The sequence below is a fragment of the Nerophis ophidion genome, linkage group LG08 (genome assembly GCF_033978795.1).
Source record: "Nerophis ophidion isolate RoL-2023_Sa linkage group LG08, RoL_Noph_v1.0, whole genome shotgun sequence".
NCBI classification, from domain to species: Eukaryota; Metazoa; Chordata; class Actinopteri; order Syngnathiformes; family Syngnathidae; genus Nerophis; species Nerophis ophidion.
Window position 1 is genome coordinate 72,200,509 of NC_084618.1, and position 19,308 is coordinate 72,219,816.

At 38.5% G+C, this 19,308-nt stretch overlaps 1 protein-coding gene across 4 annotated transcripts in view; it reads left to right on the plus strand.

Moving 5' to 3' along the window:
- Positions 1–4,666: 4,666 nt before the first annotated feature.
- Positions 4,667–19,308, plus strand: part of nrap (nebulin-related anchoring protein) — a 38,339-nt gene continuing 23,697 nt past the window's right edge. Inside the window, exons 1-11 of one of the 4 annotated variants that reach the window (XM_061909617.1) lie at positions 4,667–4,921; positions 6,852–6,946; positions 7,024–7,111; positions 10,551–10,643; positions 12,430–12,525; positions 12,607–12,714; positions 12,789–12,893; positions 14,450–14,557; positions 14,641–14,748; positions 16,185–16,292; positions 18,427–18,543. In XM_061909617.1, coding sequence (XP_061765601.1) covers positions 4,853–4,921; positions 6,852–6,946; positions 7,024–7,111; positions 10,551–10,643; positions 12,430–12,525; positions 12,607–12,714; positions 12,789–12,893; positions 14,450–14,557; positions 14,641–14,748; positions 16,185–16,292; positions 18,427–18,543 — 1,095 coding nt within the window. In that variant the 5' untranslated portion in view covers positions 4,667–4,852. The remainder of the gene's footprint in view (positions 4,922–6,851; positions 6,947–7,023; positions 7,112–10,550; positions 10,644–12,429; positions 12,526–12,606; positions 12,715–12,788; positions 12,894–14,449; positions 14,558–14,640; positions 14,749–16,184; positions 16,293–18,426; positions 18,544–19,308) is intronic. The other 3 variants (XM_061909618.1, XM_061909619.1, XM_061909620.1) reach the window with 3 other exon arrangements.

A 19,308-nucleotide genomic window follows, 5' to 3' on the forward strand; every position in this document is an offset into this window, starting at 1 on the left:
ACTGATGAGTAACCTGATAACGGCAACAAATAATGCACAAAAACATAAAAATAGCAATGAGCAAATTCAGAGCCAGGAATATCTCTTAAGCAACTAAAACAATAATATATATTAAATAATAGTACATTAAAATAAAATAAAAAAATGGCACATTGAGCCACAATAACTTAACAGCACCATAGCCTCAGTAGGCATTCATTGATTTGATTGATTGATTAAAACTTGTATTAGTAGATTGTACAGTACAGTACATATTCCGTACAATTGACCACTAAATGGTAACGTCCCAATAAGTTTTTTAACATTTATCAATTACTTAGTAAAAGACCAAGTCGAGGTGATCTACCTCATATATACATATACATACACACACATATCATTTATACACACACATATCATTTATACACACACATATCATACATACACACACAAATCATTTATACACACACAAATTATATATATATATATATATATATATATATATGTACATATATATATATACATACATACATTTATATATACAGTATATAATTTATATTTATTTTGCCGTTTTTGTTCACATGTTGAAGGTGTTTTAATGAATATACAAGCATGTTTAACTTATAGATTCCTATCTTTCATGAAGACAAGAATATAAATTGGTGTATTACCTGATTCTGATGATTTGCATTGATTGGACTCAAACGTCCACGTTTTCAAATGGAGGAGAAATAAGTTCCTCTTTTCTGTTAAATACCACATGAAAGTCGTTGGTTTTTGGCATCTTATTTGTCCAGCTTCCATATTCGTTTTTATACACTTTACAAGAAATACATTGGCGGCAAACTCCGTAGTTTGCTAGCTTGTTTCCGCTGGCTTTCGGAGACTCTTATTTTGTTAGCGCAGGCGCGATGGAGCGGCACTTTTATTGTGAAGACAGGAGCTGTGCGATCAGTCTTTAGGCTTTTGACGGGAAGTACGGTTGAAATAAAAAGTGCCTTTTTTCCTTTACACTTTTTATTGATTGATTGAAACTTTTATTATTAGATTGCGCAGTACAGTACATATATTCCGTACAATCGACCACTAAATGGTAACACCCCAATACGTTTTTCAACTTGTGTAAATCGGGTCATGTGACCGCCTGGCTCTGTTTGATTGGTCCAACATCACCAGTGACTGCATGTGATTGGTGAAACGCAGGCATGCGTAGATTCTACTTTGAAGCTGTCATTAACCAAAACAAACATTAATAGATCGATAAAAAAAGTAGCGAGTAGCGAGCTGAATGTAGATAAATGGAACGGAGTAAAAGTAGCGTTTCTTCTCTATAAATATACTCAAGTAAAAGTAAAAGTATGTTGCATAAAAACTACTCGTAAAAGTACAATTTATCCCAAAAGTTCCTCAAGTAAATGTAACGGAGTAAATGTATCGCGTTACTACCCACCTCTGGTAATTATTCTCTGCATTTGACCCGCCATCACCCTTGATCACCCCCTGGGAGGTGAGGGGAGCAGTGGGCAGCAGCGGTGCCGTGCCCGGTAATCATTTATGGTAATTTAACCCCCAATTCCAACCCTTAATGCTGAGTGCCAAGCAGGGAGGTAATGGGTCCCATTTTTATAGTCTTTGGTATGACTCGGGATTTGAACTTACAACCTACCGATCTCAAGGCGGACACTCTAACCACTAGGCCACTGAGTAGGTATATCCCTTGTCAACATTTTTTCAATTAAAGTACCCCCTAATCAGAGCAAAGCATTTTTGGTTGAAAAAAAGATATAAGGAAGTAAAATACAGCACTATGTCATCAGTTTCTGATTTATTAAAATGTATAGCAGTGCAAAATATTGCTCACTTGTAGTGGTCTTTCTTGAACTATTTGGAAAAAAAGATAGACTTAGACTTCCTTTTTATTGTCATTCAAATTTGAACTTTACAGTACAAATAAGAATGACATTTTGTTGCATTAGCTCTTGGTAGTGCAGGATTAAAAAAAAAAAAGCAATAAGGTGCAGGTATAAATAAATAGATTACTGTACGGATAAATACATTGCACTTTTTCACATGCGTCCATGTTTATGGATGTATGTTATATTGTCTTTTTTATTCCAGCGAGTTAATCCATTTTGGGGGGAGTTGAGGGGATACTTTAGTTATGATGCGTTCAAGAGTCTTACGGCCTGAGGGAAGAAGCTGTTACAGAACCTGGAGGTTCTGCTACAGAGGCTGCAGAACCTCTTCCTAGAGTCCAGCAGTGAAAACAGTCCTTGGTGGGGGTGGGAGGAGTCTTTGCAGATTTTCTGAGCCCTGGTCAGGCAGCGGCTTTTTGCGATCTCCTGGATAGGAGGAAGAGGAGTCCTGATAATCTTTTCCGCCGTCCTCACCACTGTCTGGAGAGACTTCCAGTCTGAGGCATTGCAGACTCCAGTCCAGACAGAGATGCTGTTGGTCAGCCGGCTCTCTATAGTGCCTCTGATATAAAAATAACTAAAAACTTGTTGAAAAATAAACAAGTGATTCAATTATAAATAAAGATTTCTACACATAGAAGTAATCATCAACTTAAAGTGCCCTCTTTGGGGATTGTAATAGAGATCCATCTGGATTCATGAACTTAATTCTAAACATTTCTTCACAAAAAAAGAAATCTTTAACATCAATATTTATGGAACATGTCCACAAAAAATCTAGCTGTCAACACTGAAGATTGCATTGTTGCATTTCTTTTCACAGTTTATGAACTTACACTCATATTTTGTTGAAGTATTATTCAATAACCCTGCGACCCCAAAAGGGAATAAGCGGTAGGAAACGGATGGATGGATGGATGGATATTATTCAATAAATATATTTATAAAGGATTTTTCAATTGTTGCTATTTTTAGAATATTTTTCAAAGATCTCATGTACCCCTTGGCATACCCAAGGGTACGCGTACCCCCATTTGAGAACCACTGTTCTATAAGTCAGGAGCGCTTTGCTGTGTCTAGTAGTCATTGAATAAAATATGCAGGCCAGTGGGAATTGTTGACTTAATAAGGTTAATTTGTGTCTTCATCATTATTTAAATTTTGTGAAGTGAATTGTTCTACATCAAATTATGCTGACAATTGCACAAAAAAATGTGTTTTTTTTCAAGTGTGTAGAAATTAATTGTAAAAAAAATAGTGCAGGAAATATGTGTTGCTGTAAAACTCAAGACTCACTTATTTTAAGACTGAATAAATCGATCCTGTCTGAGAACCAGCCAATGAGGTGTCAAGTTTGTTGTCAAGTCTTACAAAGCAGGGAAAAGTGATGTTTGTAAGCCACCATACCTTAAAAGGCCTTGAGTTTTGAAGCAACCAACAAGCTGAGATAGACTCCAGTGACCCCCGCGACCCTGAAAGGGACAAGCGGTAGGAAATGGATGGATGGATATTTCTGCACTGAATTTTTTTTTTACACACTGAATTTTAAAACAGGCTTCACGATGGAAGAGGGGTTAGTGCGTCTGCCTCACAATACGAAGGTCCTGAGTAGTCAGGGTTTAACCCCGGGCTCGGGATCTTTCTGTGTGGAGTTTGCATGTCCTCCCCGTGAATGCGTGGGTTCCCTCCGGGTACTCCGGCTTCCTCCCACCTCCAAAGACATGCACCTTGTCCAGGGTGTACTCCGCCTTCCGCCCGATTGTAGCTGGGATAGGCACCAGCGCCCCCCGCGACCCCTAAGGGAATAAGCGGTAGAAATGGATGGATGGAATTTTAAAACAGAAATTTTCCTCTCAAATTTTCCATTCATCCATTTTCTACCGCTTATTCCCTTTCGGGGCCGCGGAGGGCGCTGGCGCCTATCTCAGCTACAATCGGGCGGAAGGCAGGGTACACCCTGGACAAGTCGCCACCTCATCACAGGGCCAACACAGATAGACAGACAACATTCACACACTAGGGCCAATTTAGTGTTGCCAATCAACCTATCCCCAGGTGCATGTCTTTGGAAGTGGGAGGAAGCCGGAGTACCCGGAGGGAACCCACGCATTCACGGGGAGAACATGCAAACTCCACACAGAAAGATCCCGAGCCTGGATTTGAACCCAGGACTGCAGGACCTCCGTATTGTGAGGCAGACGCACTAACCCCTCTTCCACCGTGAAGCCCCCTCTCAAATTTTCATATGATCAAATTGTCAGCATAATTTGAAGTAAAAAAAATTCCATCCATCCACCCATTTTTCTACCGCTCAGTTCACAAAATTCAAACACAAACAATTCAGTTACATAAATTCAGTGTCCCAAAAAATATTTCATAGTAAGAACAAATTAACTTCCATTTTCAGTAGTTTCTAAACTCCACACAATTCTATGTTGTTAAATTAACATAATATATTTTTTAGTTTAGTTTAGTTTAGTTGAGAGTGAAAGGCTGCGCCGAAAATAAAAAAATGACTGCCGGAAATAAAAATAAAAATGTATTTTTTTCAATAACGACATTACTTTAGTCTGAGCACGTCTTCATATTAGTCATTCAAGTTGATCTGGCATCTATCTATAGCTATTGTACAAAGTGTAACACCATGTCGCCTGTGTGTCATAACCAGGTCTCAGAAGTTGACCTAATTGTCCAACGAGGGATCATTACACATATAGATTGACATGTGGACACTGTTTTTGCTCCTGTAGACAGACAGGCATGTCTACCAGTGGTCTACCATGTTATGTGCAAAATGGGGGCGGTCCAATCACGGGACATGGTGTCAAGTAAGAGTGGCACAGCAGCAGTCATAGAGCTAAGTTTACCACAAGCAAAGACTCACTCTGGACCGTCTCGGAGAGGTTTTTCCTAACAACTTTTTGTTTTCTTTAAGGCCGTAAAAGAACAAAGGACCCATGATGCAATCTTGTGCAAGGTGTGGGTTTGTGGTGTACCCAGCGGAGAAGATCAACTGCATTGACCAGGTATTACAAATAAGTCTCTAATAATTGTTTATTATTTTTTTGTTGTCTTGTTTGTTAAAATGTAATGTTAGTGGTCATTAATACGAGCACTGCGTCTTATTTTGTTGTCATCTTATCTACGGCGACACTGACAACATAAAAAGGGTGTAAAATAAATATAGTCGAATCAATAAAATAACAAAAATAAATGTAATTAAATTACCGTTAAACTGAAAATAATTCAACCCTCTTTGTAAATTCTACATTTGAAAACAACAAAAGTAGTACAGGAGGTGCTGCAAGTGCACTTTTCTACACAAGAACTATTGTAGTTTTTTTTAATGACCTGTAGTATTAACTAAGTTTCTACAATATTTTAAATATGGCCCTAGTGTGTGAATGTGAATGTTGTCTGTCCATCTGTGTTGGCCCTGTGATGAGATGGCGACTTGTCCAGGGTGTACTAAGCCTTCCGCCCGAATGCAGCGACCCCAAAAGAGATACGCGGTAGAAAATGGATGGATGGATTTTAGAAAATAATGAATCAATTTAGAATTAAAGTAAATAAAAATCACAATTTCGATTTGAATCAATTTTTTGGAGCACCCCTGGCTCCAACTGTACATACAGTACCGTAGGCATAACAAAAACAAAGTATTATCACATTTAAACATAAGTCAAAATTTACAGAGATTAATTTGTGTCTCTATTAAGGAAACTTTGTTGGACACTAATTTATGTAACTGATTTTGTTTGCGTTTAAATTTTGTGAAGTAAATCAAATTATACCAACAATTTCATTGAAAAAAAAATTGTGAGAAAAATATGTGTTTTAAAAAAAATGATGTTTGTTAAAATACAGTTTTGGAAAATTCAAGTGTATAAGAATTCCGTGCGGAGAAATTCAGTGTAGAAATCGAAAGTGACTTCAAACTTGACACCTCATTGGCTGGTTCTGAGACAAGATCGATAGCTTCAGTCTTAATTTACCGGAAGTGGCTCTCGCGCGTTTTGAAACTACAAATATTTTTGCACTAAAGTTTTCTGGGCTGAATTTGATATACCGTATTTTTCGGAGTATAAGTCGCTCCGGAGTATAAGTCGCACCTGCCGAAAATGCATAATAAAGAAGGAAAAAAACTTTTATAAGTCGCACTGGAGTATAAGTCGCATTTTTGGGGGAAATGTATTTGATAAAACCCAACACCAAGAATAGACATTTAAAAGGCAATTTAGAAAAAATAAAGAATAGTGATCAACAGGCTGAATAGGCGTACGTTATAATACGCATAAATAACCAATTGAGAAGGTGCCTGGTATGTTAATGTAACATATTATGGTAAGAGTTATTCAAATAACTATAACATATAGAACATGCTATACGTTTACCAAAAAATCTGTCACTCCTAATCGCTAAATCCCATGAAATCTTATATGTCTAGTCTCTTATGTGAATGAGCTAAATAATATTATTTGATATTTTAGGGTAATGTGTTAATAATTTCACACATAAATCGCCCCTGAGTATAAGTCGCACCCCTGGTCAAACTATGAAAAAAAACTGCGACTTATAGTCCGAAAAATACGGTACTGCATTTTTTCACAGCGAATGATAAAAGACTGTACTTTAACAAACTGAAATTTTAAACACACATATTTGCTCATTAATTTGTTTTTAATAAAATTGTCAGTAAAAAAAAAATCATTTCACAAAATTTAAACGCTAAAAAAATCAGTTACATAAATTCAGTGTCAAAGAAAAGCTTTCACAAATTAATTTCCACCGAATTAGTTAATGTTCCAAGTAATCTACTTTATATTATGATTTTTTTCATACGCAAACCATGCCTGGATGCCTGCATGCTACACTATAAGATGAAAGCCTCTTTTGTTAGCTTAAGGATGAAAGCTTCACTCCTTTAAGGATAATCATGTGATTTATCCATCACAGAACTGGCACAAAGCATGTTTTCACTGCGACATCTGCAAGATGGTGCTGACAGCCAACAACTTTGTCAGCCACAAGAAGAGGCCATACTGCTCAGTGTGAGTACTCCCACCATCTCCCTTTTCTTTGATTCCGCGTGATACAAATCGACTTATTTCAATGATTACGCCTGCAGACACAACCCAAGGAACAACACCTTCACCAGCGTGTACCAGACGCCCGTCAACATCAACGCCAAAAAGCAAAGCAATGCCAGCAGCGAGGTGAGGAAGTGATGTCATGTTGTCCATGTTAAGGTGTGTCTGCTGACAGGCTAACATAAGTTATTGTCTCTGCCGTCGTTTATCATTTTTGGGACATGACTCAGGAGGAGTCTATGTTAAGACCTCAGGGAGGCTCGGATCATTTTGCACCTAAATTCCCTGCTTCCCGCATTTACAAGTTTCGCGCTCAAATTACTTCACTTTAACAGGCTTCCACTTCATCTTTTCTTTAGTGATGGCAGCCCTGTGGAATGGAGAGTGCGCCTCGGGTTATTTCGGTGACTTCGCTCAAGCCCACTTTATGCTTCAGGTGGCTAAAATTATACACCAAGTGGAGGGGGAGAGAGAGCGGCAAAAAAAAAGGACAGCCAGGCATCGCTTCCTCTCCTCCACCTGTTCCTGTCTGTCTTATTACGTCTCTGTCTCAAAATCCACGCGAGGCTCCTGACTTATAGTAGCAGCAGGCCAGTTAACTCCTCATCTACTGTACGTCTCCAGACATATTTGGGGTGTCAACGTGTTACTATTTATTATGTCAGTCAACTTCTCACCCTCAATTCTAGATTTTTATAGCATTTACCAACTGATTTTTCTTGCTTTGTCTTTTTTCCAAAAAATTGTGGTACAAAATACTGTAAAACATGACATCATATCATAAACTGATGAGGCTCTATCACAGAACCCTATGGCCGTTTTTCTCAAATGGGGGTACGCGTACCCCTGCAGGCACTTCAAGGTATGCCAAGGGGTACGTGAGTTTTAAAAATATATATATTCTAAAAATAGCAACAATTCAAAAATCCTTTATAAATATATTTTTGAATAATACTTCAACAAAATATGATTGTAAGTTCATAAACTTAGGGACGGCGTGGCGCAGTGGGAGAGTGGCCGTGCGCAACCCGAGGGTCACTGGTTCAAATCCCACCTAGTACCAACCTCGTCATGTCCGTTGTGTCCTGAGCAAGACACTTCACCCTTGCTCCTGATGGGTGCTGGTTGGCGCCTTGCATGGCAGCTCCCTCCATCAGTGTGTGAATGTGTGTGTGAATGGGTAAATGTGGAAGTAGTGTCAAAGCGCTTTGAGTACCTTGAAGGTAGAAAAGCGCTATAAAAGTACAACCCATTTTTAAAAGAAATGCAACAATGCAATATTCAGTGTTGACAGCTAGATTTTTTTGTGGACATGTTCCATTAATATTGATGTTAAAGATTTCTTTTTTTGTGAAGAAATGTTTAGAATTAAGTTCATGAATTCAAATGAATCTCTATTAAAATCTCCAAAGAGTGCACTTTGAGTTGATGATTACTTATATGAATCACCTGTTTATTTTTCAACCAGTTTTTTTTTGTTATTTTTATATCTTTTTTTCCAAATAGTTTAAGAAAGACCATTACAAATATATACAATTATACAATTTAATAAATCAGAAACTGATGACATATTTTACTTCTTTATCTCTTTTTTTCAACCAAAAATGCTTTGCTCTGATTAGGGGGTACTTGAATTAAAAAAATGTTCACAGGGGGTACATCACTGAAAAAAGGTTGAGAACCACTGTGGGACTCCACAAGCGATCTACTAGGACTAACATTGTTTTATATGAGGCTGTTTTGAAGATTTCCCCACAACTCCTAGTGCATTAGTCAATTTTAGCGATTTTGGATAAACAGGATCTGTTAGAAAACTTGTTTCTGATGTGATTAACTCCAAAAATTGAATCTTTCCCCAGACAATACTTGTGATCACTAAATAAAATGAATTTCTATCAATGTGAAATCTACAAACTGTTTGGAGAATATTACTTTATAACCAAAGAAACAAGCCTCTAACACAGAAGTCTGGTACACCACAGGCATAAAACGGTTTTATGTAAGGAGTTTAAACAGATTTTATAGTCAAGTGTCAAAAATATTTTCATAAACTCATTTCGTGGTGAACTTTGGAATAATTGTGGAAAAACATGAGCTGTTTTAAAAAAATGTTTCTGATCTAATCAACTTCCGTTTTTCCCAAGAAACTAGTTGTGATCAACACATAAAATGACTTTTCATTGATGTGATGTCTATAGACTGTTGGAACAATTTAGAAGATTACAGGTACATCATATCACAAACCAACAAGGCCCCGACACAGAATTTTGTGATACTTAACAAGCCTTTCCAGTACGACCAAAACTGTTTTAGTTGCATTTTTGTGCAGTTTTTGCAGTCAAGTGTCAAACATATTTTCATAAACTCGTTTAATGTTAAACTTTGGAAAGATTGTGGAGAAACATGAGCTGTTTGAAAACAATGTTTTTGATCTAATCAACTTCGGTTTTTCCCAAGAAAATAGTTGTGATCAACCAATAAAATGACTTCATCGATGTGATATCTATAGACAGTTGGAACTATTTAAAAGATTACATGTACATCATATCACAAACCAACAAGGCCCCAACACAGAACCCCGTGGTACTTCACACGCCTTTGCAGTATGACCAAAACGCCTTTATATATATTATCGTGCAGTTTTTGCAGTTAAATGTCAAACATCCATCCATCCATTTCCTACCGCTTATCCCTTTTGGGGTCGCTGGAGCTTATCTCAGCTGCATTCGAACGGAAGGCGGTTTACACCCTGGACAAATCGCCACCTCATCGCAGGAAATGTCAAACATAGTTTCATAAACAGAACCACATGGTTCTGTTTTGGGACCTCGTGGGTTTTGTGAAACATGTTTTTTTTTATTTTTTAAAGAGCTCATGTTTCTCCGCAGGGACTCCAAGGTTCAACACTAAATTAGATTATGAAAAAATAAAAAGTTAAACATATTTTCATAAACTAATTTAGTGTTAAGGTTCAACACTAAATTAGATTATGAAAAAATAAAAAGTTAAACATATTTTCATAAACTAATTTAGTGTTGAACCTTGGAGTCCCTGCTAAGAAACATGAGCTGTTTTTGAAAACATGTTTCACAAAACCAACGAGTCCCCAAAACAGAACCCTGTGGTACTTCACAGGCCTTCCAATATGACTAAATGTTTTTTTTATATACGGCTAAAAACTGATTTAGTTTAGATTTTTGGCGTCGAAACATTAGCTGTTTAAAAATGTGTTTCTGATGACCTTTAACTCCAAAAACATTTTTGTTTCTGCCCGAAAATACTAAAATAACTTTATATAGAAGGGATACCTACAAACTGTTTGGACACAATATAATATAAAACATCATATCCTAAACCAAAGATGCCCCAATACAACACTCTGGGGGAGTCTGCCAGTAAACCGACGCCGTGAATGCGGCTCAAGCCATTTTGTGTCAAATCGATTTTCGAATTCCCCAAAAATAGCTCTAAGATCTGCCACCTTGCCACGTGTCCAGTGTGCGCTTGTGCAAACGTGTCGCTGGCCTCGGCTTTTAACGTTTTGTGGTCTATGTGCGCTTTGTAGCTGAAGTACCGTGAAGAAGGCGACCGTTTTATGTCCACGTTCCACCATGACATGCGGTCCATGGAGCTGGAGAAAGCTCGCTTGGCCAATCAGGTGAGCTCCTGGGAGAGGGACTGGCCCTTCGCCAGTTAGAGGGAGTTCTAAATCCAAATTGGTGATATTTTCAGAAACCTCAACCCTCTTTAGTGACATTTAGTGACCATGGTGGCTTTGTACAAACCCCGTTTCCATATGACTTGGGAAATTGTGTTAGATGTAAATATAAACGGAATACAATGATTTGCAAATCCTTTTCAACCCGTATTCAATTGAATGCAGTACAAAGACAATATATTTGATGTTCAAACTCATAAACTTTATTTTTTTTCGCAAATAATAATTAACTTAGAATTTCATGGCTGCATCACGTGCCAAAGTAGTTGGGAAAGGGCATGTTCACCACTGTGTTACATCACCTTTCCTTTTAACAACACTCAATAAACGATTGGGAACTGAGGAAACTAATAGTTGAAGCTTTGAAATTGGAATTCTTTCCCATTCTTGTTTTATGTAAGGCTTTAGTCGTTCAACAGTTCGGGGTCTCCGTCGTCGTATTTTACGCTTCATAATGCGCCACACATTTTTGATGGGAGACAGGTCTGGACTGCAGGCGGGCCAGGAAAGTACCCACATTCTTTTTTTACGAAGCCACGCTGTAGTAACACGTGCTGAATGTGTCTTGGCATTGTCTTGCTGAAATAAGCAGGGGCGTCCATGAAAAAGATGGACCTTAGATGGCATCATATGTTGTTCTGAAACCTGTATGTACCTTTCAGTATTAATGGTGCCTTCACAGATGTGTAAGTTACCCATGCCTTGGGCACTAATGCACCCCCATACCATCACAGATGCTGGCTTTTGAACTTTGAGTCGATAACAGTCTGGATGGTTTGCTTCCCCTTTGGTCCGGATGACACAATGTCAAATATTTCCAAAAAGATTTGAAATGTGGATTCGTCAGACCACAGAACACTTTTCCACTTTGTATCAGTCCAACTTAGCTGATCTCGGGCCCAGAGAAGCCAGCGGCGTTTCTGAATGTTGTTGATAAATGGCTTTCGCTCTGCATAGTAGAGCTTTAACTTGCACTTACATATGTAGCGACAAAATGTATTTAGTGACAGTGGTTTTCTGAAGTGTTCCTGAGCCCATGTGGTGATATCCTTTAGAGATTGATGTCGGTTTTTGATACAGTGCCGTCTGAGGGATCGAAGGTCACGGTCATTCAATGTTGGTTTCCGGCCATGCCGCTTGTGTGGAGTGATTTCTCCAGATTCTCTGAACCTTTTGATGATATTATGGACCGTAGATGTTGAAATCCCTAATTTTTTGCAATTGCACTTTGAGAAACGTTGTTTTTAAACTGTTTGACTATTTGTTCACGCAGTTGTGGACAAGGGTGTACCTCGCCCCATCCTTTCTTGTGAAAGACTGAACATTTTTTGGGAAGCTGTTTTTATACCCAATCATGGCACCCACCTGTTCCCAATTAGCCTGCACTTGTGGGATGTTCCAAATAAATATTTGATGAGCATTCCTCAACTTTATCAGTATTTATTGCCACCTTTCCCAACTTCTTTGTCACGTGTTGCTGGCATCAGATTCGAAAATTAATGATTTTTTGCAAAAAAAAAAGTTTATCAGTTTGAACATCAAATAAGTTGACTTTGCAGCATATTCAACTGAATATGGGTTGAAGATGATTTGCAAATCATTGTATTCCGTTTATATTTACATCTAACACAATTTCCCAACTCATATGGAAACAGGTTTTTTTTTTACACCAAACCTTAGTACCACTTAAATTTAAAAATGCTGGATGTGTTCTGTATGCAAACAGACCTTCAAATCTCAGTCTGAGTTCTCCCAGCAGCAGTCGTGGTACACCAACCAGGAGATAGTGACTATGTCCCAGTCCCAGAACACTCTCAGTGATGTGAGTTGAGTCCCATCTTAATTTATTAAATGATTATTTTTGTCACAATATCGGTGTAGTGAGCTGATGCCATGTTTACAGGTAAAGTACACAGAGGAGTACGAGCAGTCTAAAGGCAAAGGCAGCTTCCCCGCCATGATCACACCAGGATACCAGGCCGTGAAAAACGCTAACACGCTGGCAAGCAACGTAAGTTTAAGTTTTTGTGCATCAATATGTCTCAGAGTTAACGTGGAGGAGCTCTTTGTGTTCCATCCCTACAGCTTGAATATAAAAAAGGACACGAGGAGAGAGTTTCAAAGTACACCGCCTTTGTCGACCCTCCGGAGGTGATCTTGGCCAAGAAACAAGGACAGATTGTCAGCGATGTGAGTCGATGAATGTACCTCCCTTTTTGTATCCCTATGCAATTAGGTTACAGTTACAACAGACTGGTAAATAAATGAGTAACTATTTTTATGTATTTTAGATTTCTTGTGCTTTATTAAAAGAAACTGCAATGCATCAGTTTATGATATAAGATTACATTTAAAGGCCTACTGAAATGAGATTTTTGTATTTAAACAGGGATAGCAGGTCCATTCTATGTCATACTTGATCATTTTCGAGATATTGCCATATTTTTGCTGAAAGGATTTAGTAGAGAACATTGACGATAAAGTTCGCAACTTTTGGTCGCTAATAAAAAAGCCTTGCCTTTACCGGAAGTAGCAGATGATGACGTCACCCGTGTGAGGGCTCCTCACATCCTCACATTGTTTATGATGGGAGCCTCCAACAAAAAGAGCTATTCGGACCGGGAAAACGACAATTTCCCCATTAATTTGAGCAAGGATGAACGATTCGTGGCTGAGGATATTGATAATGAAGGACTAGAAAAAATAACAATAAATAAAATAAAATAAAAAGCGACGGCTCCCGATTGTAGCGGAGATAGGCGCCAGCGCCCCCCGCGACCCCGAAAGGGAATAAGCGGTAGAAAATGGATGGATGGATGGCTTAGGACAGCGGAAGTGTGAGCGTTTCAGATGTAATTAGACACATTTACTAGGATAGTTCTGGAAGATCCCTTATCTGCTTATTGTTTTAATAGTGTTTTAGTGAGATTGTAAAGACATACCTCGAAGTCGGATGGCTGCGGTGAACACGCCAGTGTCTCAGAGAGAAAACGAAGAGCTAAGCTCACAGCTGCCTTTTTTGACAGCTACTCCAGGAGGACGAATAATCCACTGATGTCTCCGGTAAGATACAGTGTAAATCACAATTTTTCCATCCAAAAACATGCTGGTTGACGCAGTAAAACATGTTCGCTTGACCGCTCTGTGTTAAAGCTTCACAACAAACAAATAAACACAGCTGTGTCTCGGTGCTAAAGACAGCTGCAATACACCGCTTTCCACCAACAGCATTGTTCTTTATAGTCTCCATTATTAATTGAAAAAATTGCAAAAGATTCAGCAACACAGATGTCCAAATTACTGCGTAATTGCGCGATGAAAAAAGACGAATTTTAGCCGTAACTGGTGCTGAGCTAGTATGTCCCCTCCAACCCGAAACGTCACAAACACACGTCATCATACGCGTCATCATTCCGCGACGTTTTCAAAAAGAAACTCCGCGGGAAATTTAAAATTGTAATTTAGTAAACTAAACCGGCCGTATCGGCATGTGTTGCAATGTTAATATTTCATCATTGATATATAAACTATCAGACTGCGTGGTCGGTAGTAGTGGGTTTCAGTAGGCCTTTAAACAGACGGAGTCCCAGTAGAGGCCCCTGTTGGACGCCACTAGTATTCGTTATTAATGCACTTTTATACCAGAATTTTCTTCACTTAGGTGAATGCGGTTCAAACATGAACTCCTCAGCTTCCAATAATGTGTATTCGATTGTGCATGCAACTAATTCATATGCTTGCTGCAGTATGCCTACACAGAGGAGTACGAGCAACAAAGAGGCAAAGGCAGCTTCCCTGCACATCTCACGCCAGGGTACAAGTTGTCAAAAAAGGCCTCAGAACAGGCTAGCAATGTAAGCATGAAAATACACACATATACAGTCTATTGTACAAGATAGCTGGTCACTGGTTACTGATGGTTTCCTCGTATGTGCAGATAAAGTACCGTCATGTGTACGAGCAGGAGATTAAGGGAAAAGCCAGTGCAGACGCGGCGGCGGCTGATGTGCTCCACGCCAGAGAGAACGCAGAAAACCTCAGCCAGGTTATCCATGTTTTATGCCTTGTTAAAATATGTGTGATGCAATCGGAGGGAGAGAACATTTTTGTCACCAGAGGTTAATTGAAATGTGTCGCCGAGTGAATCAGGTTTAACATGCTTATCCCAATTTGTATACTTTCTGTTAAAATATGTGTGATGCAATCGGAGGGAGAGAACATTTTTGTCACAAGGGGTTAATCGAAATGTGTCACCAAGTGAATCCGGTCTAATATGCTTATCCCAAATTGTATACTTTCTGCTCATTTGATTGTTTTGATTATAAATATATGTGGCTAGCAGGGCCGTAACTAGGATTTGACATATACCGAGGTCAAATATTGGTGGTTCAAGAGAAGCTTTGAAAGGCTGAGATGATTTGTATCCCAGCACGGTATAAATAATTTTACCTTGAGCAACTCAATGCATTTCCAGAATAACAAAAGCTTGCAGTTGAGATAGAACTATCACGTGTTATATTATCTAACATCTATGACAGTCAGCATGATTTTGTAACAGACCACTTTTTTATTAATATGCTGAATTTTAGCGTATTAAAACATTTTAACATCAATAAAACATACATTTAACACCTTTCACAGTTTCAATTATGACCGGGATTCGAATCCACCACTTTCTGTTTACGTTTGGGGAAAAATTTTATATGAAGGGCCTTGTCATTCAATAACACATTTGACATGTGCTGTGATTCTTTACGTAAAACGAGCCCCCCCATCGCGAAGACCCACACGCAGCTAAGTTTAGGGTGGGCGTGCTTGATCTCTGTGAACAGAACCTGGCTGACATGAAAACGATATTTTCCCCGACAGTTCATTCAGATCAAACCAACATCAAGCTATGTCAGTGTAATTAAATGTTAATGTTGTATTGACAGCACATTTCGGATTGAATGACGTTTATAGTAAAAGTTGATGTCATTGTGTTACATTGCTAGAGTTGCAGCCCGCAGTTCATGACCATAGATTGTTTATTGTGTGAAGATGATCGCATGGTGCTGTACAAGTGCTGTACAGTACAGCGTGGACAATGTCCTACACAAAGTACTATTTGCGTCAGTCATATCAACTTCTTTTTGTCACTTAAAAAAATAAAGAAGACATGTCCTCAATGATAGTCACGGCCATGGTGGTCAGTAAGTATAAAGAAAGGATTCTTTTTTCAAAATGGGCCTACACTCTTTACCTTGGGGACCTATTTGGACCCATTGACTCTCTTTACAACCAAATATTTTTGTTATACTATAGCGCTTATGATTTTCTGGAAATATTTTCCCGAAAAAAGGGTACTGAACTTGTTGAAAAGATGTGTTATTAAAATATATTCAGTATTGGTTTCTTCCAAAGGGACTGTTTCTGGACCTAAGGGTAAAAAAAACTTAACTTTGATGGGTTGAATATGGAAGTGTGTACTTTTTGATGCAGATTGCCTACACAGAAGCGTACGAGCGGCAGCGAGGCAAAGGAAGTTTCCCTGCGATGATAACCCCCGGTTACTATCTGGCAAAGAAGGCTCAGGAAAACGCCAGTGACGTGAGTATAAAAAGTAGTGTGGCTTCCCAATTGAAAAAAAAAATATGACACGACCACCTAATGGTACTACTGACTGCAAAGAGGAAACATTTGATGATAACCAAAGAACAGGAAATAAAGAATAAAGTTTACTATATCATTAAAAACGCTATATGCAGTATGATAAGAGTGATACAACTAATTTACCGTTTTTTCCAAGCTATAAAGCCAGACCCACCAAATATTAGAATTAATAAACATTTTTACACATACAGTATTAGCCGCACTGGACTAAAAGCTGCAGATATATATACCAGTACAAAATAGTTTTGTAAATGAATATTTACATATCTTAATTGTATCCAAACGGTGCCTGTCAAGCGGCAGTAAAACAGCTGATCAAACAGTCGTCGTCATGAAGCTAAGTCTTCAATCAGCTAAACAAACTCAATAACTCCACGCTGACCTTTTGGTGAATTTACGAAACTAAAAAAAATACAAAAATAATACTATTGTAAGTTAATAATACTAACACAGACACTTTTAAATGTGCTGGCATATTTGCTAATGCCAACGACGCTGGCTTTATTACATCATGACAGTGCGTATAAATAAGCATGAAAACTAGGAGTGTGGGAAAAAAATAGATTAGAATTTGAATCGCGATTCTCACGTTGTGCGATTCAATTCAATTTAAAAAAAAAAATGTTATTCATTATTTATTTTATTTTATTTTTTATCAATCCAACAAAACAATACACAGCAATACCATAACAATGCAATCCAATTCCAAAACCAAACCTGACCGAGCAACACTCAGAACTGCAATAAACAGAGCAATTGAGAGGAGACACAAACACGACACAGAACAAACCAAAAGTAGTGAAACAAAAGTGAATATTATCAACAACAGTATCAATATTAGTTATAATTTCAGCATAGCAGTGATTAAAAATCCCTCATTGACAATATCATTAGACATTTATAAAAAAAAAAAAAAAGAACAATAGTGTCACAGTGGCTTACACTTGCATCGCATCTCATAAGCTTGACAACACACTGTGTCCAATGTTTTGACAAAGATAAAATAAGTCATATTTTTGGTTCGTTTAATAGTTAAAACAAATTTACATTATTGCAATCAGTTGATAAAACATTGTCCTTTACAATTATAAAAGCTTTTTACAAAAATATACTACTCTGCTTGCATGTCAGCAGACTGGGGTAGATCCTGCTGAAATCCTATGTATTGAATGAATAGAGAATCCTTTTAAATCGGGAAAAAATAGTTTTTGAATCGAAAATTGTGTTGAATTGAAAAAAAAAAATCGATTTTGAATCGAATCGTGACCCCTAGGATCGATATTGAATCGAATCGTGGGACACCCAAAGATTCGCAGCCCTCATGAACACTCTCCTACAGAAATCATACATGGGACAGTTTAGTAAGTATGAATTCTAGTTATATTGTAAAACTTGCAAACGTTACTTGGATTGATGAATGAAAAATCCGTTTGAGCAGAAACACTATGGAGGGTTACAATTCCGATTCAAGCCACGAAACAGGAAGTACATTTTCAACACGCAGCACCTACAGTGAGCAAACTCGTACATAAGATGGCGCCAATGAACAAAACGTTGACACACCTTTTTAGTGTCTCTGTTGGTGTTATATAAAAACTATTTGTTGAATACAAAACATTATGGCTGTTGGCGAAGAAAAACCCATAAATTAGCCACGCCATTTTATAACCTGAAGGGTTCGAAGCGTGGGAAAAAAGTAGCGGCTTACAGTCCGGGAAATACAGTAGTATCACAAGGCTTCAATAATTCTACTCATTTTTGTTCAGTTTCAGTTAATAAAATGGTTATGATGTCGGCCAGTAAATGATTGATTATCTTGACAGAATTCTCTAAGGAACGTCAACCTGTCTGGCTCTCTTGCTGGCTGCGCGGCTAAAAACAGAGCCAGGATCAGTTGTGTCACCATGCAAACTATTTGGAAATACATCTCCAAGCATTACTAATCGCTCATTGTGTTCTCCTTGCAATAACCATCCTTGTCATCGAACCCTCGCAAGCTAAACCCCATATGTTGTCTTTCTTGGACTAGACCTCACAAACTCACATCCGTCTCTCTCCTTGCATTATCCAGCTGAAATACAGAAAAGATCTAAATAAGATGAAGGGATCATCTCATTACCACAGTCTGACTTCCGAGGACAACTTGGCTCTGAAGAACGCTCGGAAAATCAACAAGATGGTCAGCGAGGTGAGGACTGACCCATATGTGCCCCGCAGACCAAAAATGGAAGCCCAGCATCCCTGACATGCTTGTGATTTACCTCCAAGGCCACAAGGCTTTAAGGTCTGATCTGAAAAAAGACACGTTAGCCATGCCGGTCATTAGTGTCTATTACATGTCTCCTTTGTGTCATCTCTTTGCCCCGTCGCTTGTGGAGTCACTTTACTGTATATTCATCGCACAGGAATGCCTGTTTGCTCAAACTGTGGTATCAGGGTCGCTCCACCGTCTAGGCCAGGGGTAGGGAACCTATGGCTCGCGAGCCAGATGTGGCTCTTTTGATGACTGCATCTGGCTCACAGATAAATCTGAGCTGACATTGCTTAACACGATAAGTAATGAATAATTCCACTTGTAATCACAGTGTTAAAAATAATGTTCAAAATATAAAACGTTCTCATGCATTTTAATCCATCCATCCGTTTTCTACTGCACCTGTTCAAGAAGTTGTGTTAATGGTAAGAAGTTATTTATTTATTATTGGTTAGTGTGGGGCTTGCCCTCCAGGGGGTTCTTCAGACCACCAAGCACCGGCATGAGAGCCTGTTTCAGGGTTACAATATTGTTTTATTTTTCAATTAGTCTCTCAGTTGCTTTCCAGCAATTGTCTTTTTCTCTTTCGTTCTCGCTCGCGCTCTGGCTCCAGCCCCGGCCCCAACCCCGTCTCTTCTCCTGGCTGCTGCTTATAACAGAGCGACAGGTGATTAGATAACAAGGCCCAGGTGGGCCATC